Source organism: Onychomys torridus, chromosome 8 (assembly GCF_903995425.1).
Source record: "Onychomys torridus chromosome 8, mOncTor1.1, whole genome shotgun sequence".
Classification (NCBI taxonomy): Eukaryota; Metazoa; Chordata; class Mammalia; order Rodentia; family Cricetidae; genus Onychomys; species Onychomys torridus.
In genome coordinates, this window is record NC_050450.1 from 83,732,382 (window position 1) to 83,753,064 (window position 20,683).

The window sequence follows — 20,683 nt, forward strand, 5'->3', positions numbered from 1 at the left end:
CAGGCAAGAGCCCTGGCTAGGATCTGTCCACAGAGTCTCCAGGGAGGGGCTTGCCTGACTCCTAGCCAGGCCAGCCAGTCTCCTGCTGGGCCATCTGGACAGAGGTTCTGTGTGATCTTGTGTATGAGTATGCTTGTGTGTCTTACAGGCCATGTGGGTGGCTGGGAGCTGTGGGGTCATGACCTGGCCCTCCTAGCAAGCCTCTGGCTCCCCTGTGGTCAGTTTCACTTCTGACATCTGGTCAAGTTCACAGCTGGCCAGCTTCCTGCATGGTGGTTTTTTTGTTTTGTTTTGTTGGGTTTTTTTTTGTTTTTTACTTTCCCTCTCTGAGATCTGGGAGCAAAGGGCCCCCACTCTTTTCTCCCACCCAACCCATGACTGCACACATGAAGTTGTTGGATTCTTGTCAAAACTCATAGAAAAATGGACAGGAACTTAGAACATTGGAAATTATACAGGCTGGGAGTTTGGGGGGAGGGGCCTGATCTACACATTCAATCCCAACTAACAAAACATGGGTGTTTCCAGAAAAAAAAAATCTCCTGGCACCATTTTTCTTTCCTTTTTTTTTGCTCTTTAATGTCCATCATTTATGTTTTATGTGTAGGTTTCGGGAAGGCCCAAGAAATGCTTATACAGGATGCAAGGGGGAGGTGACAGGGAGTGAAGGGGGTCTGGAGCTGGAAGCTGCCAGCTGGAGGGTCCAAGGTCCAGTCTTGACCCAAAGTCAGGCTGGAGAGACCCCAGAACCAAACACATGCTAAGCTCCCCACTGCTCCCCAACTTCTGGGGAAGAAAATAAATACACAAAGAATATCCCACTCCCCAAGTGCCTGGATTGAGGTCCATAAAAAACGCCACCCGTGGACAATGCTGTTAGTCTCTTTTCAGGGTTTGGAGGACCCTGGGTGGGGAGGGGTAGTGGTCAGTCTGTGCATACCCTGCCTGGGGCTCCTTCATGCTAAATAGAGGGGGAGCCCACTCATTCCAACAGCAAGCAAAACAGAACAGGCCGGGGAGGGGGTGAAAAGACCACTGAGACCTCATGCCCCTTCCTGGCGGTGCTCAGGAAATCAGTCCTTTGCAGAGGCCTTGAAACTTCGGAGAAACCTGCCCCAGGCCACGGGCCAGCATCTGGTTTTTTGGTTTTTTTTCTTGATGTGCTCTCCCACCAGCCTTTTTGTTGCTGTAGCTGTCTGGGTGCAGCCAAACTCAGGGCTTCGAGGACGGGAGGAGTGAGAACATTCCTCCACGCACAGGCCCTTGGAAGACAGACGCCAGCTCAGACACAGTCCTTGGCCTGCTAAACCCGGGGGCGAGGAAGGCGGCCCCCAAGAAGCTCAGCTCAGTTCCCTCTGATGCTTTTCTGGCAGTGACCCCCAACAGGATCTAGTCTCAGCCCAAAAAGAGCATGGAAAAAGCAAGGTATCTCATTGTGTCTGTGTGTGTGTGTGTGTGTGTGTGTGTGTGTGGTGTTGGGATGGTGGGCTGGAAGTCCTTGGTCCCTGACCTCTAGGGCTGATTCTAGGGGCCAATGTTGGCTCCAGGCCTATGCCAAGAATGAAGACACTGATGCACCACTCTGCAAATGCCATGTGGGTAAGCCTGACAGAGACAGAGGAAGGCAACACCCTACTCCCCAAACCTAGCCTGACTCCATTAGGATGGGCCAATGGACCAGGCCTTGGGCAAACGTTCATCTGCACAAGGCTTGGTTGGGTAGGGGCCTGGAAGCGGTAGAGGGTGGGACAGACTTGGCTTCCAGACATGGCTCTGAAAATCGCTCCATCCCTGCTATCAAGCATAGCTGGTGCCCTCATTCAGAGAGGAGGATGTCAGCCTCCATTTACTCTCTCTGTTGCTGGGTGGGCTGAGCCAGTCCCTGCCTCTCTAGCCTGTGTGTAAGAGGGGAGCGTGGACTGGCTTTCAAACCTGCTTTCAGCTCAGAGGAGCCTGCAATCTTCTTTATCTTTGGCCAGAGTGGAGGAGGGAAGGGCTAAGGAAGGTCCAGTCTACCACAGCGCCCCCTGTTCTCCAGTTCACAGTGTGGAGTCCATGACTCTGGTTCTTCAGTGTTGCCTGAGTCTCTGGGGTGCCCCTGGTTACCATCTCTGGTGTCAAACCCCCAGATCTGACCCAGCTAAGGGGCAGGAAAGGGAGAAAAGGCCTGAGACGGTAATGGGGCAGGACAGGCTTGAGGTGGTCCTGTCTCTCACCGGAGAGGAAGTGCGGTCAGAAGCACGGGCTCCCTCAGGGACAGCAACAGGGCTATGGTTGGGGGAGCAGGGCTCGGAGGCCCTGCACAGAGGAGCTCCGCTCTGACTGTCGGGCCACCCCAGGGGAAAGGGGACATCTCTGTGGGGGCTGGCTAGAGCATCCGTGGTTGGAATGTGGGGCAGGACAGGGGCTCCTGGTCTGTGAGCTCACACTGGGGACGTAGCGGTGGACTCGCTGCTGCACAGGCTCTCCACGATGTCAGCTCTCTGGATGCGGCGCAGGGCGGCTAAAAGGGCATCGAGCGTCGCGCTGTCCTGGGCACCCCAGCTGGCCATCAGGGCTCGGACTGGGCAGGTCTCGTGGGTGAAGGAGTCTATATGCTCAGGCTGGTAGCCCAGCTCGCCTGCCAGATGTCGCCAGGTGTCCCCTGGCGAACCTTTGAGCAGTTTCTCCACCTCCTCGCGCTTGGTCAGGGGCAGGCTGCTATAGAGGTTGCCATCACCCTTGAGGGCTGCAGAGGACAAGAGCACCATCAGTCCCTAACCCTGGACCCTCTTTCCTCCAGTGCACATAGAGGGTTGGGCCAAGGCGGCGAGTTAGAAGCAGAGGGACGGCCAAGATGAGGTCCTAGACAGGGCCTGGGTGGGAGGGACCTGGGCCTTGCTGACTCACTGTCTCTTCCTCATGCTCAGCTCTGGCATCATCTTTTCCACTAGCATCCCCCCCCCCCCCCCAGCAATCATCAAGGCAGAGGAAGGGACAGGGCTCTTGAGCTCCAGACAAGTGCAGCAAGTGTCCTAGAGCCCGGCGAGGGGCTGCTAATTAGGGTACACACTTAACCACTTGTTTCCTAGAAGTCCAGCACAGGAGGCTAATTGCAGCTACTTTGGGCAGTAATTAACCCCTGGGGGGGACAATTAGCCTGATGAGTCTAGATGCTCCAACTTGTAAAAGCCTCCATTCCCCCAAGTCATCCCAGGGGAAAACATTCCCCTTCCCAAGTCCCCCACCCCACCCAGCCTCTCCTACCCAGTTACCCAGTTAGTCCCTTCTGTAGGCTAACCAGAGCTACACCCCCCCCCCAGTCCTTTGCCTTCGCACTCACCCTGGCCTGAGGCAGTCTGTGTGTGGGTCTGCTGATCGTGGAGGCTCTGGCTGTCCACAGAGATGCCACTGTCACTGTGGAGTTTTTCTCCCTCGGGAGGGGGCGTCTGGTTCACTGGCCGGCTGTTGGCTCCTTGTTTGTTCTGTTTACAGCTGTTCCACCTGGAACCCGGGGACAGGCCAGGTCTTGGGGTGAGGGGTTGTATCAGCCAACATAGCTGCGCCAATGGTCCAGGCCAGGGCCATGGCAGGTGCCTTCCAAAGTATTTAAGGAACTTACTTCTTTACGTCAGTGGTTCTCGACCTTCCTAAGGTTGTGACCCTTTAATACAGTTTTTCATGTTGTGGTGACCCCCACGACCATGACATTATTTCTGTTGCTACTTCATAACTATGATTTTGCTATTGTTATGAATCATCATTGTAAATATCTGATATGCGGATGGTCTTAGGTGACCCCTTTGAAAGGGTTGGTCAACCCCAAGGGGTCACAACCCACAGGTTGAGAACCACTGCTTTACACACACACACACACACACACACACACACACACACACACACACACACACAAAGCTCTATAAGCACAGAAGAACTTGGTCAACATTCAGTAAATGTTCTCAGAACAAACAGTACATAAATAAATGACTTCCTAGAAATTCCACTTTTCCCAATCTACCCTTCTAAAATAATCCCACATGTGAACAGCAAACACGCACACACACCACACACACACACACACACACACACACACACACACACACACACACACGGATTTCCTTGGCAATTATAAGCAATAACAACAAAAAAGCTGAAAATAAACCAAATGTCCATCAGGAGAGGACTGGCTAAGTACATGACGGTCCAGGCATGTTGAAGGAGAGGCTGTAAACGATCAGACGACCTGAGCTCTGAGGAAAGCTCTCCGAGGGGTATTAGGAAGTGAAAGTGCATTGTAGGTGAACGTGTGTTTCCACTGAGTCATTAGGGAAACTCTCCATGTCTACATACAATTATAAAAATTCATGTATGAGTGTTTATATTTTTAAAAAATACAGTATAAACATCTGGGAAAATGTTATCCTGAAGAGATATCTCACAAGATGGGTAGGATTTGAGGAGATAAAGTGAGGCTTTTACTTCTTGCTTTGGAAGATATTGGTCTTGGGACTGGGGTGATAGCTCACTGGTAGTAAGCTTGCTTGGCACGTTTAAAGATCTGGGCTCCATCCCCCGCACCACAAAACAAATTTGGTCTTGTTTGCATTTGCTTTTAAAAAGCATGTATTACTTTGATGATTTAAAAACAAAATACAAAAGGGAATGAGCCAACCATTTAAAGTTGAAAATGCCTTCTGGGAGTTTTTCTATGTCTTGAATTCCTTGATGTGGGTACCACAGGAGCCCAAGGGTGACATGGGAATTTGAGGGTGACATGAAAGCCAGGGTGATTTAGGAAGAGAAGACACATGCATGCCCAGGAAACTGTGGGGTGAGTGTGAGTGGGGTTGGGGGTAAGGATGCAAGCAGCCAGAGGTGGTAGGAGGTAAGGAATGGGGGAGCAGCCTGGGAGTGGGGAGGAGCTGGAGCTGGGACAGGAAAGGGAGCTCTCTAATGTTACTCCCCACCCCCAACCTGCCACACCCAAGAGTCAGGCATGAAATGGTGAGTGAGGCTGAGTTAAGGGTTGAATTAAAAGAGTATGTGTGTTTTCAAATGTCTCCTCCATCCTCACTGTGTCCCCTCTTACCTCTTGAAAGCAATATAGGCCACAAGACCGGCAACCACCGCAGCCAAGATGGAACAGTAGACAGGAATGAGGTTGTCCGTGGTGCCTCGGGTCACTACAGGCTGGGAGCTGCCCATCACAGTGGTCACCATATCTGCCACTGTGCTGGCTACAAGATCTTGATCTGGAGGTGCCTCAGGCTCCTGGGTACTGGGGGCCATGCTGTCGGAGCCCTCTGCTGGTGTAGACCTTGTGATCCATCGACCAGGGATCTCTGGGGAACAGGACCATAGGAGTTAGGACCTACCCAGGCCTTCCCTTTATCTCTGACACTCCAGTACTTCTTCATGAGCCTCCAATCCCCGGACCCAGGCACACAGGGCCAGGCTGTTTATGCATGGGATTGGGGGCTGGGACTGTGCACATGAGTCATGTTAGTGGAGAAGAGCAAGGGCTGTATGACCAGAAACATGTCAGTATGGAACCTTGCTTTCCCCATCCAGAGAATGGGCTCTCTGAAAAGAAACAGTCTCTAAGAAATTTTTTGTTTTATTTTGTTTTTCAAGACAGGGTTTCTCTGTGTAGCTTTGTGCCTTTCCTGGAACTCAGTTGGTAGCCCAGGCTGGCCTCGAACTCACAGAAATCAGCCCGCCTCTGCCTCCCAAGTGCTGGGATTAAAGGCATGCACCACCATCTAAGAAACTTTTTGGCTTGGGCTGTGGAACCAGAATTCTAGTCTCTGTCCAGCAGCCAGGCACGAGGCAAACACACCAGGAAGCCTGAGCTGTAGAGATGTTTCAAGCTGGAGCAACGCTTCAATTGCTTGGAGGGATGTAATTTCGCTGGCCTGGTGACCAGGGCCCTCTGGAAGGATGTGGCACTTAGGTACCTGATCAGAGATGCCCTGATCAGAGACGCAGGTGGCACTCAGCCCTCTTTCCTGTCTCAGATGCTCCAGGCTGGCACCAGAGGTGGAGGGTATAGCTGGCTTGCTTCCTCCCAGCCAGTCCTTGTCCAGTGGTCAGCATGTTTCATGTGCTGCCTGACCCCCAAACAGCCTGGCCCTGGCACCTAGAGAAGACTGGGTCAGACAGTTGGCACCCTTGTTGACAGGAAACAGACAGCTGGTAGAGGAAGGATCCACAAAGTAGGCACCGCCTACTGCCTCAGAAGGAGCAATTCTGGGCTTGGCCACCCATCTAGGCCTGCTCATGCCGTTCAGGCACTGCCAGCCTTCCTGGCAGAGGCTCCAGCCCCTCCTGGCACTAGTGGGTGGGATTTTCCATTCTGCCACCCAGCCAGAGGCAGTGCTAGGGGTTGTGGGCTCTGGATGATGGCCTGGGGGATACTTGTCTGGGCAAAGCAGCCTGTCCCATCCATTCTCACTTCCCACGCTTAGGGCAGGGAGGGAAAGCAGACAGGGCATGCTAGTGGGGTTAAGGGGAGGACATACCTTCCTACCCAGCTCTGTCCCACCCAGGCTACATTGTGCCCACCCAAGCTGGAGTTGAAGCTGCCCACTAGTCCTCTGGGCCTCCCCGGCTCGAGACAGAAATGCTTCAAAGGCCCCATTTTCAGCACCTTCTGAGGGGTAAGGCCCCCAGATGTGAGTCTGGAATCCATCTGGCTGGCAGTAGGGAGAAGGTTGCCATCTGCTGCCCAGTCCCACCCTTCCCCCATCCCAGTACTGGACAGGGCTGGGAGGGGAGGGATGGGAAGTGGAAGAGACAGTCCTGTCTGGGTATTGGACCCTCGAGCCTTCTTGTGATGTGCTAGGGTAACAGGGCCAGTTGGGGGTACAGCCTGAGCCCCAGGGCTGCAGACATGACTCAGTTCAGATTGACAGCCCTGACCCTGAAGCTGACGTGGGTGGGTGAGCGGTATAGAAATGAAGGAGCCTCGGAGAAGGGCTGAAAACAGTGTCGAGTGTCCAGGACACCTTCCCTCACCCTCTCCAGCCTCGCTGATGGGGGTGGAGACGAGATCCAGATGTGGCCCTGTCCCCTAGCATTCCGACCCGCTAAGCCCTTGGCAGGTCCTGACAGCCATTTCCGGAATGGGAGCTATCAGGAGGAAGAGGGAGCAGGTGACCCCTCTGAAACATCAATGTGGTAAGGGGGCTGGGCATCTGCCCCAAGGCTGGGTGAGTCACCATGTTGACACCTGAAATGTATATGCAGGAAAGTATGCTACATTGGACTAGAGTGGGGCTGCCAACTCAAGAATCAAATTCCATTTCCTGAAAGGGATGCTTGGCCTCCGGGCTAACATTTAACCCTTCGGAGGTTGGAACAGAAAGAAGAATATAGGGGTAATCATTCCTCCAAGGTGCCTTCTGCCAAGATGTCTGGGAAAGTGGGGTGGCATCTGGGAGGAAATGACTCCCTAAACAGTGAGGTCTTCTCCTTTTCCACCTAGACCCTTCCTTTACTCTAATCACACCCCTGCCTCATACGGGAAGGAGGCCTGCTTCAGACTCTGGCATCCATAGCTCCTCCCAGGTACCCCACTGGCTGATTCAGACCCGTCCACAGAACTGTGCTGCCCACTCCACTGCTGCCTGGCTGTTGGCTCAGCCTAGTTTCTGAGGCCCATGGAAATCTCTGCTAGAGCCACCCGGGGCTTACGCCCCACAGCAACCCTGTCCACCTACTCAATAAAGAACACTGCAAACATATTCAGGTCCTCAGTGCGGCTTACCAGCCTTCTCCATCTGTTACTTGAGCTTAAGTCTGGGTATGGGGGAGGCTCTGGCTTATTGTCAGGACCTGCCCCCCCCCCATGCCCCTGGCAAGGACAGGGGACCTGTATCTTCTACTCATCTAGAAGCTGACGGAAGGCAGAAACCGCGCCACCTCCATCAGAGATGGTAATCTCCAAAGCTGAGGTCTTCTCCCTCCAGGAACTAGGGGCTGGGTTGTGGGGCTCCCTCACTGGTCCAGTGCTAAAGGCCATGCCTCTCCAGAAAAAAACTAGGAACACCCTAAAGACAGTATTCTTGCCTGCTCGTTGTGAGCACAACCTGAGGTTAGAGTTTATAGAAAAACAGGTCCATGGGCGTGGCCACCGGCTGATGGACAGAATGGAAAAGCACCGCCCACTTCCTTCCCAGTCCCCTCTCAGATGAACACTACCAACCAGTGACCATGGTGGCTGTGCCCTGGCTCCCAGGTGCCTTCTCCTCTCCCAGGATCCCCCTATCTCAATACTTCAGGGGAGCTATCTGGCTAAGGCAGGCCCACCCAGCTCCTACAGCCCCCAGGAGACAGAGCCCTCCAAGCATACTCCACCTTATCCCCCCCCCCCCACCCCCCCACCCCCCCACCCCCCGCCGATATTTACCACGCCTCTTTTGTTCCACAAAACTACCTTCTCTCATTACCTGGCCATTTACAGCAGCCAACTCCATCTCACTAAACTTGTCCCACAATGTTTCCACCTCATCCCCAGACACCATGTGAGGAATGGGCCATCTACCCCAACAACCCTATGGCCATCCAAACCAGGCCCAGAGCCGAGAGTAACCTCCCTGACGCCACTCAGAGCTGATCTGATTTGGGATTGCTATTGTCGTCGTCACCTGCATCTGGCCTCATAGCTGCAGGGCCCTTACTCCTGGAGGTCCCCAGCCCCAGTCCAGTTCAGAAAAACCTGCCTCACACTGGGAGGAGACCTGCTTCAGACTCTGGCATCTATACTCCTTCCAGGTACCGTTTGTTGTCCATGTAATCTCTGGGAGAGGAGTTAGGAAGCCTTCTTCTAGTGAACATCCAACTTTCCCAACGTCAGTACAAAGGACTTAGTGGAAAGGATTTTGCGGTGAGGTTGAATCTGGACTCACCACCTCTCAGCATTCATCAAGGGGGAACTAAGGCTCAAAGAAGGTGCTTGCTTGCTGGATGAAGGCCCCTAGAGGGCGCCCTTCCTCGCCAATCCAGCCCTGCACCCACCCCCACACCGCCCTGCTGGGAACCACGCTCACCTTCGCACTCAGCGTCGGCCCAGGGCGTGCACTCGCGTAGCTGGCGCTCTGTGTCCTCGCACACCGTGCAGGGCAGGCACGGGTCCACATGGTTGGCTTCGTCTGAGTATGTGCCCTCTGGGCACTCTTCGCACACTGTGTTCTGTTTGTCCTGGCAGGAGAACACGAGTCCTGAGCCCACCTCGCACACGCTGCACGCTTCGCAGCGGCCAGTCTCCTCGTCCTGGTAGTAGCCATAGGCACATCGGCACACTGCATCATCTGCCTCGACGCAGGGAGCGGACATGCTCTGCAGGCCCAGGCACTCCGTACACGGCTTGCACGGCTCGGTGGCGCTCACCACATCAGAGAACGTCACACCTGAGGACAAAGGCACGGATAGGGAAGCTTCAGCCTCAGAACTTAGTCACTTGGAAGGTGTTTGGAGTCCCTCTTTCCCCAGCCCCAGCTGGAGCTATTATCCTATCTCAGCTTCACTTTCTTATTGCCCTCCACTCCCTTTTCTGCAGTCCGAGCCTCGCCCTCAGCCTGTGAAACCTGGTGTGGCAGCCTACTGGGAAGGAGACCAGGATCCCCACTCTCCAGAAGAGCTGGCCCTGAGGCCTCCTGAGGTCCCAGCTGTTCAGGTAGATTCCTGGGCAAGCCTTAGAGTTCCCAGCCCGGTACCTAGTTCCCAGCATGATTAAAGAATAATGTGATTCCCATCCAGCCTCTCACACAGGCCACAGGGGAGCTGTGCACCCACAAGCCTCTGTGCCTGAGCTGTCCTTCTGGCCTTCTTCCCGTGGGGTGGGGTCAAAATGGGAGGGACTAAGAGTGACAGCAGAATTTTGACCAATAACACCTTACCATACTAACTGCTAACAGCATGGCTCTTAAGACCAGGGCCAGTGCTCTGAACAAGTCGGTTCAGGGACAGCAAGAAAGATAGAAGCTAGAAAGCATCAGGGACTTGCATGTACAGTTCCCTGGCAGTATAAAGGAGCAGTTCCCAAACTCACTCTGGACTGACTCACTCTGAAGTAGGGCATGTGAACTCTGGAAACTCAGAGCAGGATTTCTCTCTCTCTCTCTCTCTCTCTCTCTCTCTCTCTCTCTCTCTCTCTGTGTGTGTGTGTGTGTGTGTGTGTGTGTGGTGTTCCTTGCCTCCTGAGATACGATCAGGGAAGGGGTGGACCCAGCTCTCAGTCCCTTCCATCCCAGGGAGAGAACTCTGTGCCATCATGAAGACAGAAGGAGCTGTCTTTGCTCAGGGCATTGGGGAAGCTGAGGACCAGGGCAGGAGGGAGGGCTTGGCATGCAGAGGTGAAGGTAGAGAGTATAGGGGTGGAGAATGGGACCTGCAGTGGGGTCCCATGTTGACACCATCTAAAGGCATCAGGGGTCGTATCCTGGCAAGGGTGGGTGTGGTGGTGAGGCAAAGGATGGAGAAGAGTGGAGACAGGAGAGAGAGAACAGAAGGGGCCGGAAGACTGAGAAACACTTGTATTTCTAGTCAGTTCCTCCAGAGGTACCTGGTTTTCTTTTCCTAAGGATGAGGCAGATCTGGCTTCAAAATTCACTTCCATCACTTATTAGGTCTGTGACTTAACCTTTTGGAGAATTTTCCTTTCTCCGTGAAAAAGAAAATAATAGCCAGTTATGGCGGTGCACAGGAGGATCGTGAACTCAAGGCCAGTCTGCTCTACATGGTGATTTTTTTAAGTTAGCCTGGGCTATACAGTAAGCAGTGTCTCAAAACTAAGTAAGTAATATCCCCACCCATAGGGTTCTGATGAAGAGTAAGTGACGGGCTCTATGGATGAGCAGTGGTGAGGATGGTGGTTGAGATACAGATGGCAGAAAGCACCTGTCTAGCAGGACATCTGACCTCTCCAAATGAGAGGGTGCTTATGCGGGGGTGGGGTGGAGGCCAGTCACACTGGGTGGAAAGAGGAAAAATGCAGAAATTAGCCGGAAGGCTCCTGGGATTAGGTTTTGGATGGTGTGAAAACTGTGGTCTTTTTTGGCAGAGCATGAAGGCAGGAGCTTAATAGGCTTCCTAGTGGAAACGTTTTTTTGAGGGTGGAGGGAAAGTCCGCTGGGGTCTCCAGCCCATAAAGTAGGCTTGTAAAAGCAGCTTGTTAACACAGCTGGAGGAGAGTGTGGCAGGGGAACCCAAGGGGGAGGAAAGAGGAAGGGAATGAGGTGGGGGACTGCTGCAGCCCCCTCTGAGCTGCCCTGTGGCCCTTCCTCTTCCCTAATTCCTGACATGGGCCTCCCCTGAGCTCCGAACCCACCAGCTGCTGAGAAAGGATGCAAAGGATGGAGACAGAGCATAGCCTAAAACATCTACATCCAAGCAATGATGTCGACTTTGCCTTGGGATAGACTCCACGAAGCCAAGGCAGGTCAGGTACCACCTTGGGGGGGTTGGGCGCAGAGCCTTCCCATCCCACCCAGGTGTCCTACTGCTGGGACGGGGTTACAGAAGCCACAAGCACAGGGATAGAAATACTTGTGTTTGAGAACACTAAGGAGTTGGGGTTGTCTACAGATGGGACAGACTCAGGAGGGAGCATACAGAGGTAAGACTAGGCTAACAGGTAGTCTCAGAGTCCCCGGCTCTGTATTGTGTTACTAGCAGCCCTCCAAGTGGGGACTGAGTGCCAGGCAGATGCAGGATGCCACTGGCAGCAGACAGGGAAGCAGCTCGGTCGTGGGGCCCCGAGGTAGCAGCAGAACAATGAGGTACCTAGCAGCAGATTCCAGGTCCCACAGGACACAGAACTCACATGAGGATGAGAACAGAGCTGTCACCCTTCTCTACCACTCCTGGAAGATGGGACTCCTTCCTTCTGAAGGAAATGCCAGGTAGCTCCCCTCTGCTGTTCCCATTTGGTGCCATCCCATAGTAAGGACATCCCTGTGCTCCAGCCTCTGTTCTTCCTGGCACCAGAAAGCTACAGAAGAGTGGCCTGGAGGAGGGGCAGCCACACCCTCCCAGGATCCCCCAAGGTCAGTTTCCCAGGCAGCCAGGTTTGACTCTCCTTCCCTTCCCCCCAAACCCACAGAGGGTAGGCTGTAACCATTGATCCTGCAGTGCAGAAGGTATTTTTAGCTGGCCTGAGCATCACCTTCTCCTTGCCTGGCCACACTCTTCCACCAGCCTCTCTGCTTGGGGGCTGGGAAGGGGGACCCCTCTGGGAGTCCCCCATCAGGTCCCCCTCCTCTGTCCACACACTCCCCCATTTACTCAGCATCTCTCTGCCTCTTATATCATATCCTGCTCACTTCTGGTGACCATACAGAGGGCGGCAGGGGACCTGCCAGGGGCAGAACACTTACAAGTTCTGTTCTGTGCGTGCTACACCTCCCCACTTTGCCGTCCTATACTCACTGTCCAGGCAGGGTTCACACACGGTCTGGTTGGCTCCACAAGGCTGGGCCACACCTTCGCCCAAGTTGCAGGCTTTGCAGCATTCCCCACTATGGGTGTACAAGCCTGTAGAACATGGCCCCTTGGCACCTTCAAGGGACACCTAGGTGGAAGAAGATCAGAGGGTCAGCCTGGCAGGAGAAGGCATCTTCCAGGGGATCAAACACCTCCCTCTTAATACCTTCTATTGGAACCACCTGGGCTGGGATGAGCTCACCCGGGAGGCATTAGGAGGATCAAAGCTGGCAGGAAGGAAGGCTGGAGGAGGGGGGGGCTGGGAGGATAGTGTGCCCTTGACTGCTGCTGGGGTGTGAGGTCACAGCCTCAGTGGCTAACCTTCTGCAAAGTTCACCTTGGGGTTACAGCCCCCTCAGGGAGCCCTGAGGATACACCACATGGGAAGGGCAGCCTGAGACCGACATCCACAATGGCTGGACAGGTTGCAGCTTGCACAGGGCTCCTGGCCAAGGGGGCCAGTGGAGCTGAAACCTGTCCCAAACTCCATTTGCTAAGCCTCACACCTGCAGGGCTGCGATTATCCAGCGGCGGGGCCTTTTCCTAACTAAGGGGAACAGGGCCCTTCTCCAGGTCCTTTTCCTCATATTAAATATCAAAAGGGAGTTGTCTATGTCCAAGAGCAGAAGGCCAGAGGCCTGAGTTCAAATCTTGACTCCGTACTGGAGGTTTCTATCCTGCCTTGGTTTTCCTTTTGGAGCTTTCACCTCTGTAGATAAAGATAGTGACAGCTTGGTGCCAGAGCAAAGGACAGGCTGATGGGCAAGTCTGGCGCCAAGACAGGGAGACAGGGATGCCTGTTATCAGTAGCTGTTCTCACCATCCAGCAACTCTGTTCCACCAGAGTTGACTTCCAGTCGCTAGCCTGACTCCATCGCCTCCCCTCCCCTTCCATGTGGCCCCTGGGAACAGAGCTGGAACGGGGAAAGGGGAATCAAATCCTGCCACTAAAGCTTCTTTGCTCATGGATGGAACGACTTAGCACCAGATTCCCCAGAGAGAGGGCCTGCAAGAGGCTCGCTTTGTTTCTGTTCCTTAAAGAACAATCTTAATGTCTAATAAAACTCCAAAGCCTTCTCTGCAGGCTCCAGACCTTGCACACACACACACACACACACACACACACATACACACACACACCATTTGATGGTGAGCAATTTGGGCTCTTGTCATGAGACCAGGGAGCTTTACAAGGTTGCTTGGGCATTCCTTTACAGCTTCCATGCTGGACAGATCTTTGCCAAGATACCAGCAAAACAAAACAAAACAAAACAAAACAAAACAAAACAAAACAAAACAAAACAAAACCCTGTGATCTCACAAGAATTTAATGGGAAAGGAAATATAGAAGTTGGGGGACACTGGGTGGTACCTTAGACGCAACATGGTCTCCATGAGCCCAGTAGGGACAACCAGGCAGCACAGGAAGCTGCCACCATCTCCTCCCAGGTGCCAACAGTAGGAGCACCGGCTGGCCACATCTGCAGACCAGGAGCCCCGAGGCGAGCTTCTCTCTGGAGCTGAGATTCCAGAAGGGTCTGTTCCCATTTCCTTTCATCACTTAGGGCTCTACTTAAACATCACTTCCTCTAGGAGGTGGTTCCTGTCATCCCCGCCCCTCCCAGATGAGAGGGAGAGCTATGGACGTGAGATTGACCTTCTCTCTCCTGCCCTACCTGGTTCAGAGTAGGGAGCCAATGTGCATAACTGTGTGACTTCAGAACAGGAAGCTGCCATGTGCCTTCAGTTGCCTAGAAGTCTGCAAGGCTAACGTTGTGTCCTCGGGGACAAAAAAAAGTGTGCTGGTGTCTTCTGGTGTCTGTCTCGTGACCCGGGGCTGCACCCTCCTCTGTCTCTGCAGTCCTCCATCACTGGGCACTGGCTGTTAGCACCAGCGATCACCCAGGGCTGCAATGCAGCAGGGGTCTCATGCTCTTGGTCCCAGATGACCACATTTCTTGTCATTTTGTCAGCTTTTTGATAGTTTCCCTGCCCCTTCTCTTCCTGTCAAGGTATCAGTTGTCACTTCTTGCTCCTCCCACACTGTGACTGGAAGAGTCCCTCTCCTAGAATCATAATGTGTCTAATGGAGTCTTTAAAATGATGTCACTGGACTTGGTTTAAAAAAAAAAAAGCTGTCTGGGAGCCAGGTGAACACAGGCCTGTGATCCCTGCATAAGGGGGTGCCAAGAAAAGAGGATCTCCAGTTCAAGGCCAGCCAGGACTACACAGAGGGAAATGGAGATGAGGGGGGAGGAGAGAAAAAAGTGTGTGTGTGTGTGTGTGTGTGTGTGTGTGTGTGTGTGTGTGTCTGTCTGTCTATCTGTCTGTCTGTCTGTCTGTGTAGTAGGAGCTGACACAGAAGAACAGCACCCAAGTCAAACATTTGGGCATAATCATGGCCCATTCCACTTCTCTGGTTGATCTTAGTCCCTCATCAGTTAGGGCCAGAGTGACGGACAGGTTTTTAATTTCTCTCTGCCTCTGTTTCCTACCAGTAGGTAATCATGACAGCATCTGCCTCAAACTACTGTATTAAATGAATGGCTGAGTATGGGGTCAATGGTTTTTAGAACTCTCCCATTAGCTGGGTGGGCGTAGTAGTCTATGCCTTTAATCCCAGCACTGGGGAGGCAGAGGCAGGGGGATCTCTGTGAGTTGCAGGACAGCCAGGCTCTTACAGAGAAACCCTGTCTTGAAAAACCAAACCAACCAACCAAACAAACAAACAAACAAATGACTCTTCTCTATTCCAGTGAAACTGGGGTATGTACCATGCCCCACTAAACCGAGGTCAGCAGAGAGTTGGAGAGTGTGAGTTGGGGGTGGGGCTGTATGGTCCTTGTGGGAGACATAGTAGCTTTGGGCAAACATCTCTGCCAAGAACCTGCTCTCCCACCTCCTTTCAGAGCTTGTACTTAAAGTTGAGGCCACATAATCATCACCCACAGTTGGCTTATGTCCTCTATCATAAAATCCTAGGTTTGCTGCAAAATAGTCTGTGATTTTGAGCATCTTATTCTTCCTAAATCTCAGTTTTCCTATCTAAAACACTGGGCTGAGTAAGACTCCTGCACTGGGTTGCTGTGAGAACTGAATGAAAAAATGTATGCAGATCTGTCTGGCACACAGTAGAGTTCAATCAATGGTAGTTACTGAGGAAGTAGCATGTCTTAGGGAGTATGAGTGGCTGACCCCAGGGAAGTCAAAACAGAAAGGGAGCCATCCGCCAAGCAGGGAAGTGTGACTAGAATTCAGACTAATTGCTCCAAAACTCCCATCCAAATTGAGCAATGTATCAAAGTGACAGACCCATTTGCCTGATAGTTATATCTATTGCATTTATTCATTTCCAAGTTGATAGCGTGACTTCTCGATCTTTCAGAACGTTTGCCATCTATTTCTGTCATTGCAGGGCTGCTCAGTGCTCAGTAGGAACAGAAAACACACCAGTTTCTGCAACTCTGTGGATGATTCCTGACCATTCACAACAGCTTCAGAAAAGGCTCCTCAGAAAACAAAAACCTGGTCCCAGCCGTATGGGGTAGGAGAGGCTTTTCCACAATCTGGAGAGCCCTAGATAGATTCAAACCCAGGGATAGGCACTGGCTTCCAGCCCCACGCCCCACCCTTTGGACAGCCACTGAGTCACAAGAGGGAGACTGCTGTTAATTCCTTAAGAAGCTGCCTTGTCACCACTTGGGGAGGGGCTGGGGCTCTGCGCACGTGGAGCAGGGGAGTGGCCCAGTTCAGAGGCACAGGGCATGGTCTAACCCACCCAGCCAGTGGCAGTTCAGGACCACACCCCCTTTCAAGATCTCTAAGTAAAGGGAAGCTGAAAAAGAACCGCGCATGAGGAAAATCCAGAGCCTTGACTCCCAGCTTCCTACAGGCCATCTCTGTTTTCCAACTGGGGAGCCTGGTGTCCTGCCTACGTTTCATGGGGATCAGCCTCCTCACCTGTAAAATGGGAATAACTAAATTTACCTTGCTGGCACCTAAGGAGTATACAACGTAAAAGTACCTCGGACAGTGCAGGTCCCAGAGTAGGCACTTCACAAACGTTATCATGTCCTCTCTTCCAACTTATCCACTAGGGAGGAAGCCAGGTGCTGGAACTAGCCTGGGCTGGCCAGGTAGAGTGGAGGCTTTTCCCTCCGGGAGCCGCCTCACCATCCACCCTCCCCTCCAGCCCCGACGCTCACGCTGCCCATTTGCTGCCTACGCTGCTGCAGCCCTATTAGGAGCATTAGCCAGCCCGGAGGCTCCGGTTACAGACGTCTGAATGACAAAGTGCCTCCATTACCGGCGCGGCCCGCCAGCAGACTCGCCGGGATGCGCTCTGGTTTCAGCACTCTCTCAGCAGCGCAGGAAGAGGCTCGGACCGCTGAACTGGCTCATACCGAACAATCTGGGGCAGAGGTGGGAAGTGGAGCCCCGGGCGCTCAGGTCCGAAGGTTCTGTTCCAGGTCCACCTTGCTGAGACCTCCTTGAGCGCCTTTTCTGAACTCAGGGATATCCTCCTGTTCAGGTCCAGAGGCCACGCCCTCATCTCTCCAGGAAGGGAACCACACAGCGCCCAAGGCTTCTCTAACCAGAGACTTTAGTCAACAAACACCCTTGCAGCCACTCCCAAATCCCCGAAGGACGCCTCAGGTACTGACAGCTCCAAGGAACCAGGTTTGGGCTTTGAGGATGAAACTGATGCTTGAAGAGGTTCTCCATCCTCTGATTCCACCTCCGCCTATCCCTTAAGATGGTGTCACCCCATCCCTGCTGTGAAGTTGCCTCCCCTTCCCCCCCCCCCCCCCCCCCGCCTCCAAGCTGCACCCTTGAGTAGAGAGAGCACAGAGCTGGAATGAGGTAAGGGTCCATCCAGCCACAGGACTCTGGCCCAACTTGCTTGTGAGATCTTAGCCAACTTGTTTAAACTCAAAAGTGTCTGCCTCCCTTATTAGTAAGATGGCGCTTTGGGGGCACAGTGCTCAGATGAGGAAAACGGTGGAGGGAAGAGTGAGGATGCCACTTTCATTGCCAACCTTTCTTAAGATCTGATCAGAAATACCCAGAGTACTCGGGTTCTTAGCAAGACCTGATGACCTAGCTGGAGTTGGTGTCTCTGAACAACAATACGACCGAATCCGAGGCATCCAAGCGGTCACCGTCTCAGCCTAGCCAGGTGTGGGCGGGATGATGACCCTATTAAGTTCTGGACCGGAAGGAGCTCGAAGGGCGCAGAGCCCTGGGGCTGCTTAACTTAGAAGGGGCGCAGTGCGCAGCCCCAGGCGCGCACGCAGCTGCTAACAGCAATGCCGCACCCCGCAGTGCCCCCTGCGGGTCGCCTGGAGTTTGTGCAGTCCCCGAGCTGTGCTCTGCGGGAACCGTCACCGCCTTGAGCGTCCCAGCGCTCTGCTTCCCTAGACCCGGCAGGCGTCAGATAGGGTAGCGGGGTGCTGGCTCTGTCTCTCCCGGTCCATTGCTTTGCTTCAAAGCGTGTGAAAAGGCTTACCAAGGATCCACTCTGGGAACGGATTTGTCCCAGTGAAGTGGGCGCTCGCGTCCCAGCCCGGGATGCCCAGATGCAATTCCTGGACTGGGCGAGGCCTCGAGAAAGAGCGCTAGAACCCACGCGGGAAACGTCTGTGTCTGGGCTGTCCTCATCCCACTGTCCTTGAGTAGGCAGGCGGGGCCCCGAGCACTTTAGGATACGCACCGCTTTCCATCTCTCTGCCTCTTTTGTGGCAGTTTCTTTTCTGTCCTCCTTTAAGCCCACTTCTCCCTCTTCAACCTCTCTGCCACTCCCGAATCGCTCCCTTCGACGCCCCTCCCCCCTCATTGTCTGGCCGGTCCCCATTGTCCATGCCCGGTCCCCTCTGCTTCCAGTCCCTCCAGCCGCCTCCCCCATTGTTCCATCGCTAGCCCCTCACATCTCTAGCGCCGCTCTCATCCCCCCTCCTTTCTCTCCTCGGTTCTGTCCTACAACTCCCCAAGGACTAAGATGCTAAAGGGAAAAGTCCTCTCGAGATCCCAGAATTTACATGCTGTCGTCAAAAGAACCCAGGCTCCCGTAATTCCCAAACCTCCTTCCGAGAAACCCCTCCCAGTACCCTACACCGTCCCCACTGCAGTTCCCAAAGACCAGCTGCTGCTGTTGCAGCAGCAGAAGCAGCAGCAGCACCAAAGACCAGCATCGGTGTCACAGTCCTACCCGCATCTCTGTCCTGGGACTGGGTCGCCTCTGCGCTCTGAAAGTCCCAAAAGCTTAGAAGCGCCCCTGTGGGCCATGGCATCGCAGCTCCTCCGCCACCCGTTCCTAGCATCTGGGACCTAGACGTCCTGTTCTCTTTCCTGGGTGGTGGCACTCGGATCCCCTTGGGGTTCGGCTCCTGCAAAAGGTTAACAGGCGTCTCTCCCGCTACCACTTACCCCTAGAAGCAGCAGCAGCAGCAGCAGCAGCAGGCGTGACCGGTCCATGGCGCTGCAGGCAGCACCTGCCCTCATCGCTCGCCTCCGGCCACAGCGCTCCGCTTCTAGCTCAGTCCGCTCGGTGGGCGGATGGGCTGCGCAGAGCTGCGCTGCGCTCCAGCGCCGGTTGCCCGCCGGAGCTGGCGGAGGCTCCACTCGCTCTAGATGCCGGCGGGCGGGAGCAGCTGGGTAAAGGCAGTGCAGCAGCCCCGCCTCCTCCCCGCCCAGCCCGCCCAACTCCCCCCACCCCTCCGGAACCGCGCCCGCCCGGCCGCCCGGGCCGTTTCGGGGTGGGGAGTCCGGAGCAGCCAAGGGAGGCATGCGGGAGACAGCGCCCGTGTGCCCCGCTGCAGCTTCTCTGCGGGCTGTCTGTCCCACGTACTCAGTGCGCTGCCGGTTATGCGGAGCATTAATATGGGATGCTGTGGGGGGCATTGCTCTCCTACTGATGAGGCCTGCCTCAGAGCTCACTCTCTAAAACATCTTCCTTCGGCCTCTCTGTTCCTAGTTCCCTACCTACCCCTCATTCCGGGAATGCTGCTGCCCTCCTTTTTAAATTAGGTCTACAGCTTATTCCATCCCGTCCCATCTACTGGTTCCCACTTGTGGAGCAAGGTGTTCTTCGGGACATTCAAGGTGGAATCCATCCCAGTATCATAATTCGGGATCTCTGCCCCCCCCCATACACATACACACACACAGGAATTCTCCCAACACACACATGCCAACCAGACATCCTATCATTGAAATATATATATATATATAGTCTTTCAAAACCATGAGCTTGAAGGAGTCACAGGTGTGCACATAAAACCCAGGAATACACAGATGCACTCACAAGTTCACCTGTACATGTGCTCATACACTCACATTTGCCCATACCATCCTCAGGCATTTGTATAAACCTACTTATCCTACCATGGTCCCTAATACAGATCAGACATACATCTACACACACATGATGTGACATTCACATACACACCCCCACACATTCACAAGTGTACATACAGTGCACAATCATACTCAAACAAGTCCTCATTGGTATTGAACACTCAAGAGCACATACATTCCTGAGTGTACAAACCATACACAAACACAGTTACCTGAGCTTCTGAGCTTCTTAAGATGGGAATAGTAGTGTCTTCTCTGCTACAGTAGGTGTTCCGTAATGCTCTGTAGAGGGGATTCAGTGGGAAAGTGGTTGAATGGACTCAACATTTACAGACTCGTTCCATCCATGTACTGTGTAGGCGTTCTGAGGCTCAAACTTGTCGTGTCTGGAAACCTGGCACATCAAATAAATCATTTGTACACCAGAGAATGTGCAGTCAGTCTTTCAAGAGAAACATCACCCCGCCCTTTTCAGGTTCCCAGACAGCCAAGGCCCTGGTCAGACCTGTGGAGAGGACAAGTCTGCAAATCCCAGCAACAGATGTTAACCATGTCTGTACTCCTGTTTCCTCTTCGAAAATATGGTCCCAAATAATAGAAACAAGGGACAGACCAAGAGCATTTATAAACATTTCCTAGGTCACTTTAAACTTAATTCATTCAGTGCAGAGGAAAACAAAACAATCCTGTGTAACCAATGAAGTTCAGCAGACAGTCCCCAGGAAAGATGGGTAGGCATCATTGTGGCTTTGAACATTCACGCTCATGAACCGCCATGGCTAGATGTAAGAGTCTAGGCGGCAAGAAGGACCTCAGAAGTCCCTGAGGACCTGCCCCTTCCTCCTGGACAGAGATCACTTCTAAG

The 20,683-nt window shown here is 53.5% G+C and overlaps 1 protein-coding gene across 1 annotated transcript; it reads right to left on the reverse strand.

Moving 5' to 3' along the window:
• Positions 1-573: 573 nt before the first annotated feature.
• Positions 574-19,077, reverse strand: Ngfr (nerve growth factor receptor). The gene is made up of 6 exons (XM_036196041.1): positions 18,889-19,077; positions 12,409-12,550; positions 9,030-9,389; positions 5,069-5,321; positions 3,323-3,483; positions 574-2,728 (listed from the first exon to the last, which is right to left on the reverse strand). Exons 1-6 carry the CDS (start codon positions 18,961-18,963, stop codon positions 2,424-2,426), a joined length of 1,296 nt encoding a protein of 431 aa, XP_036051934.1. The 5' UTR covers positions 18,964-19,077; the 3' UTR covers positions 574-2,423.
• Positions 19,078-20,683: the final 1,606 nt, after the last annotated feature.

Coding starts and splice junctions, on each gene's coding strand:
- Ngfr (XM_036196041.1), bottom strand. CDS start 18,963: ATGAGGGCAGGTGCTGCCTGCAGCGCCATGGACCGGTCACGCCTGCTG. Junction 9,390..12,408: donor GTGTGAACCCTGCCTGGACA/GTGAGTATAGGA, acceptor CTTTGTCCTCAG/GTGTGACGTTCTCTGATGTG. Junction 5,322..9,029: donor GGCCGACGCTGAGTGCGAAG/GTGAGCGTGGTT, acceptor CCTGTTCCCCAG/AGATCCCTGGTCGATGGATC.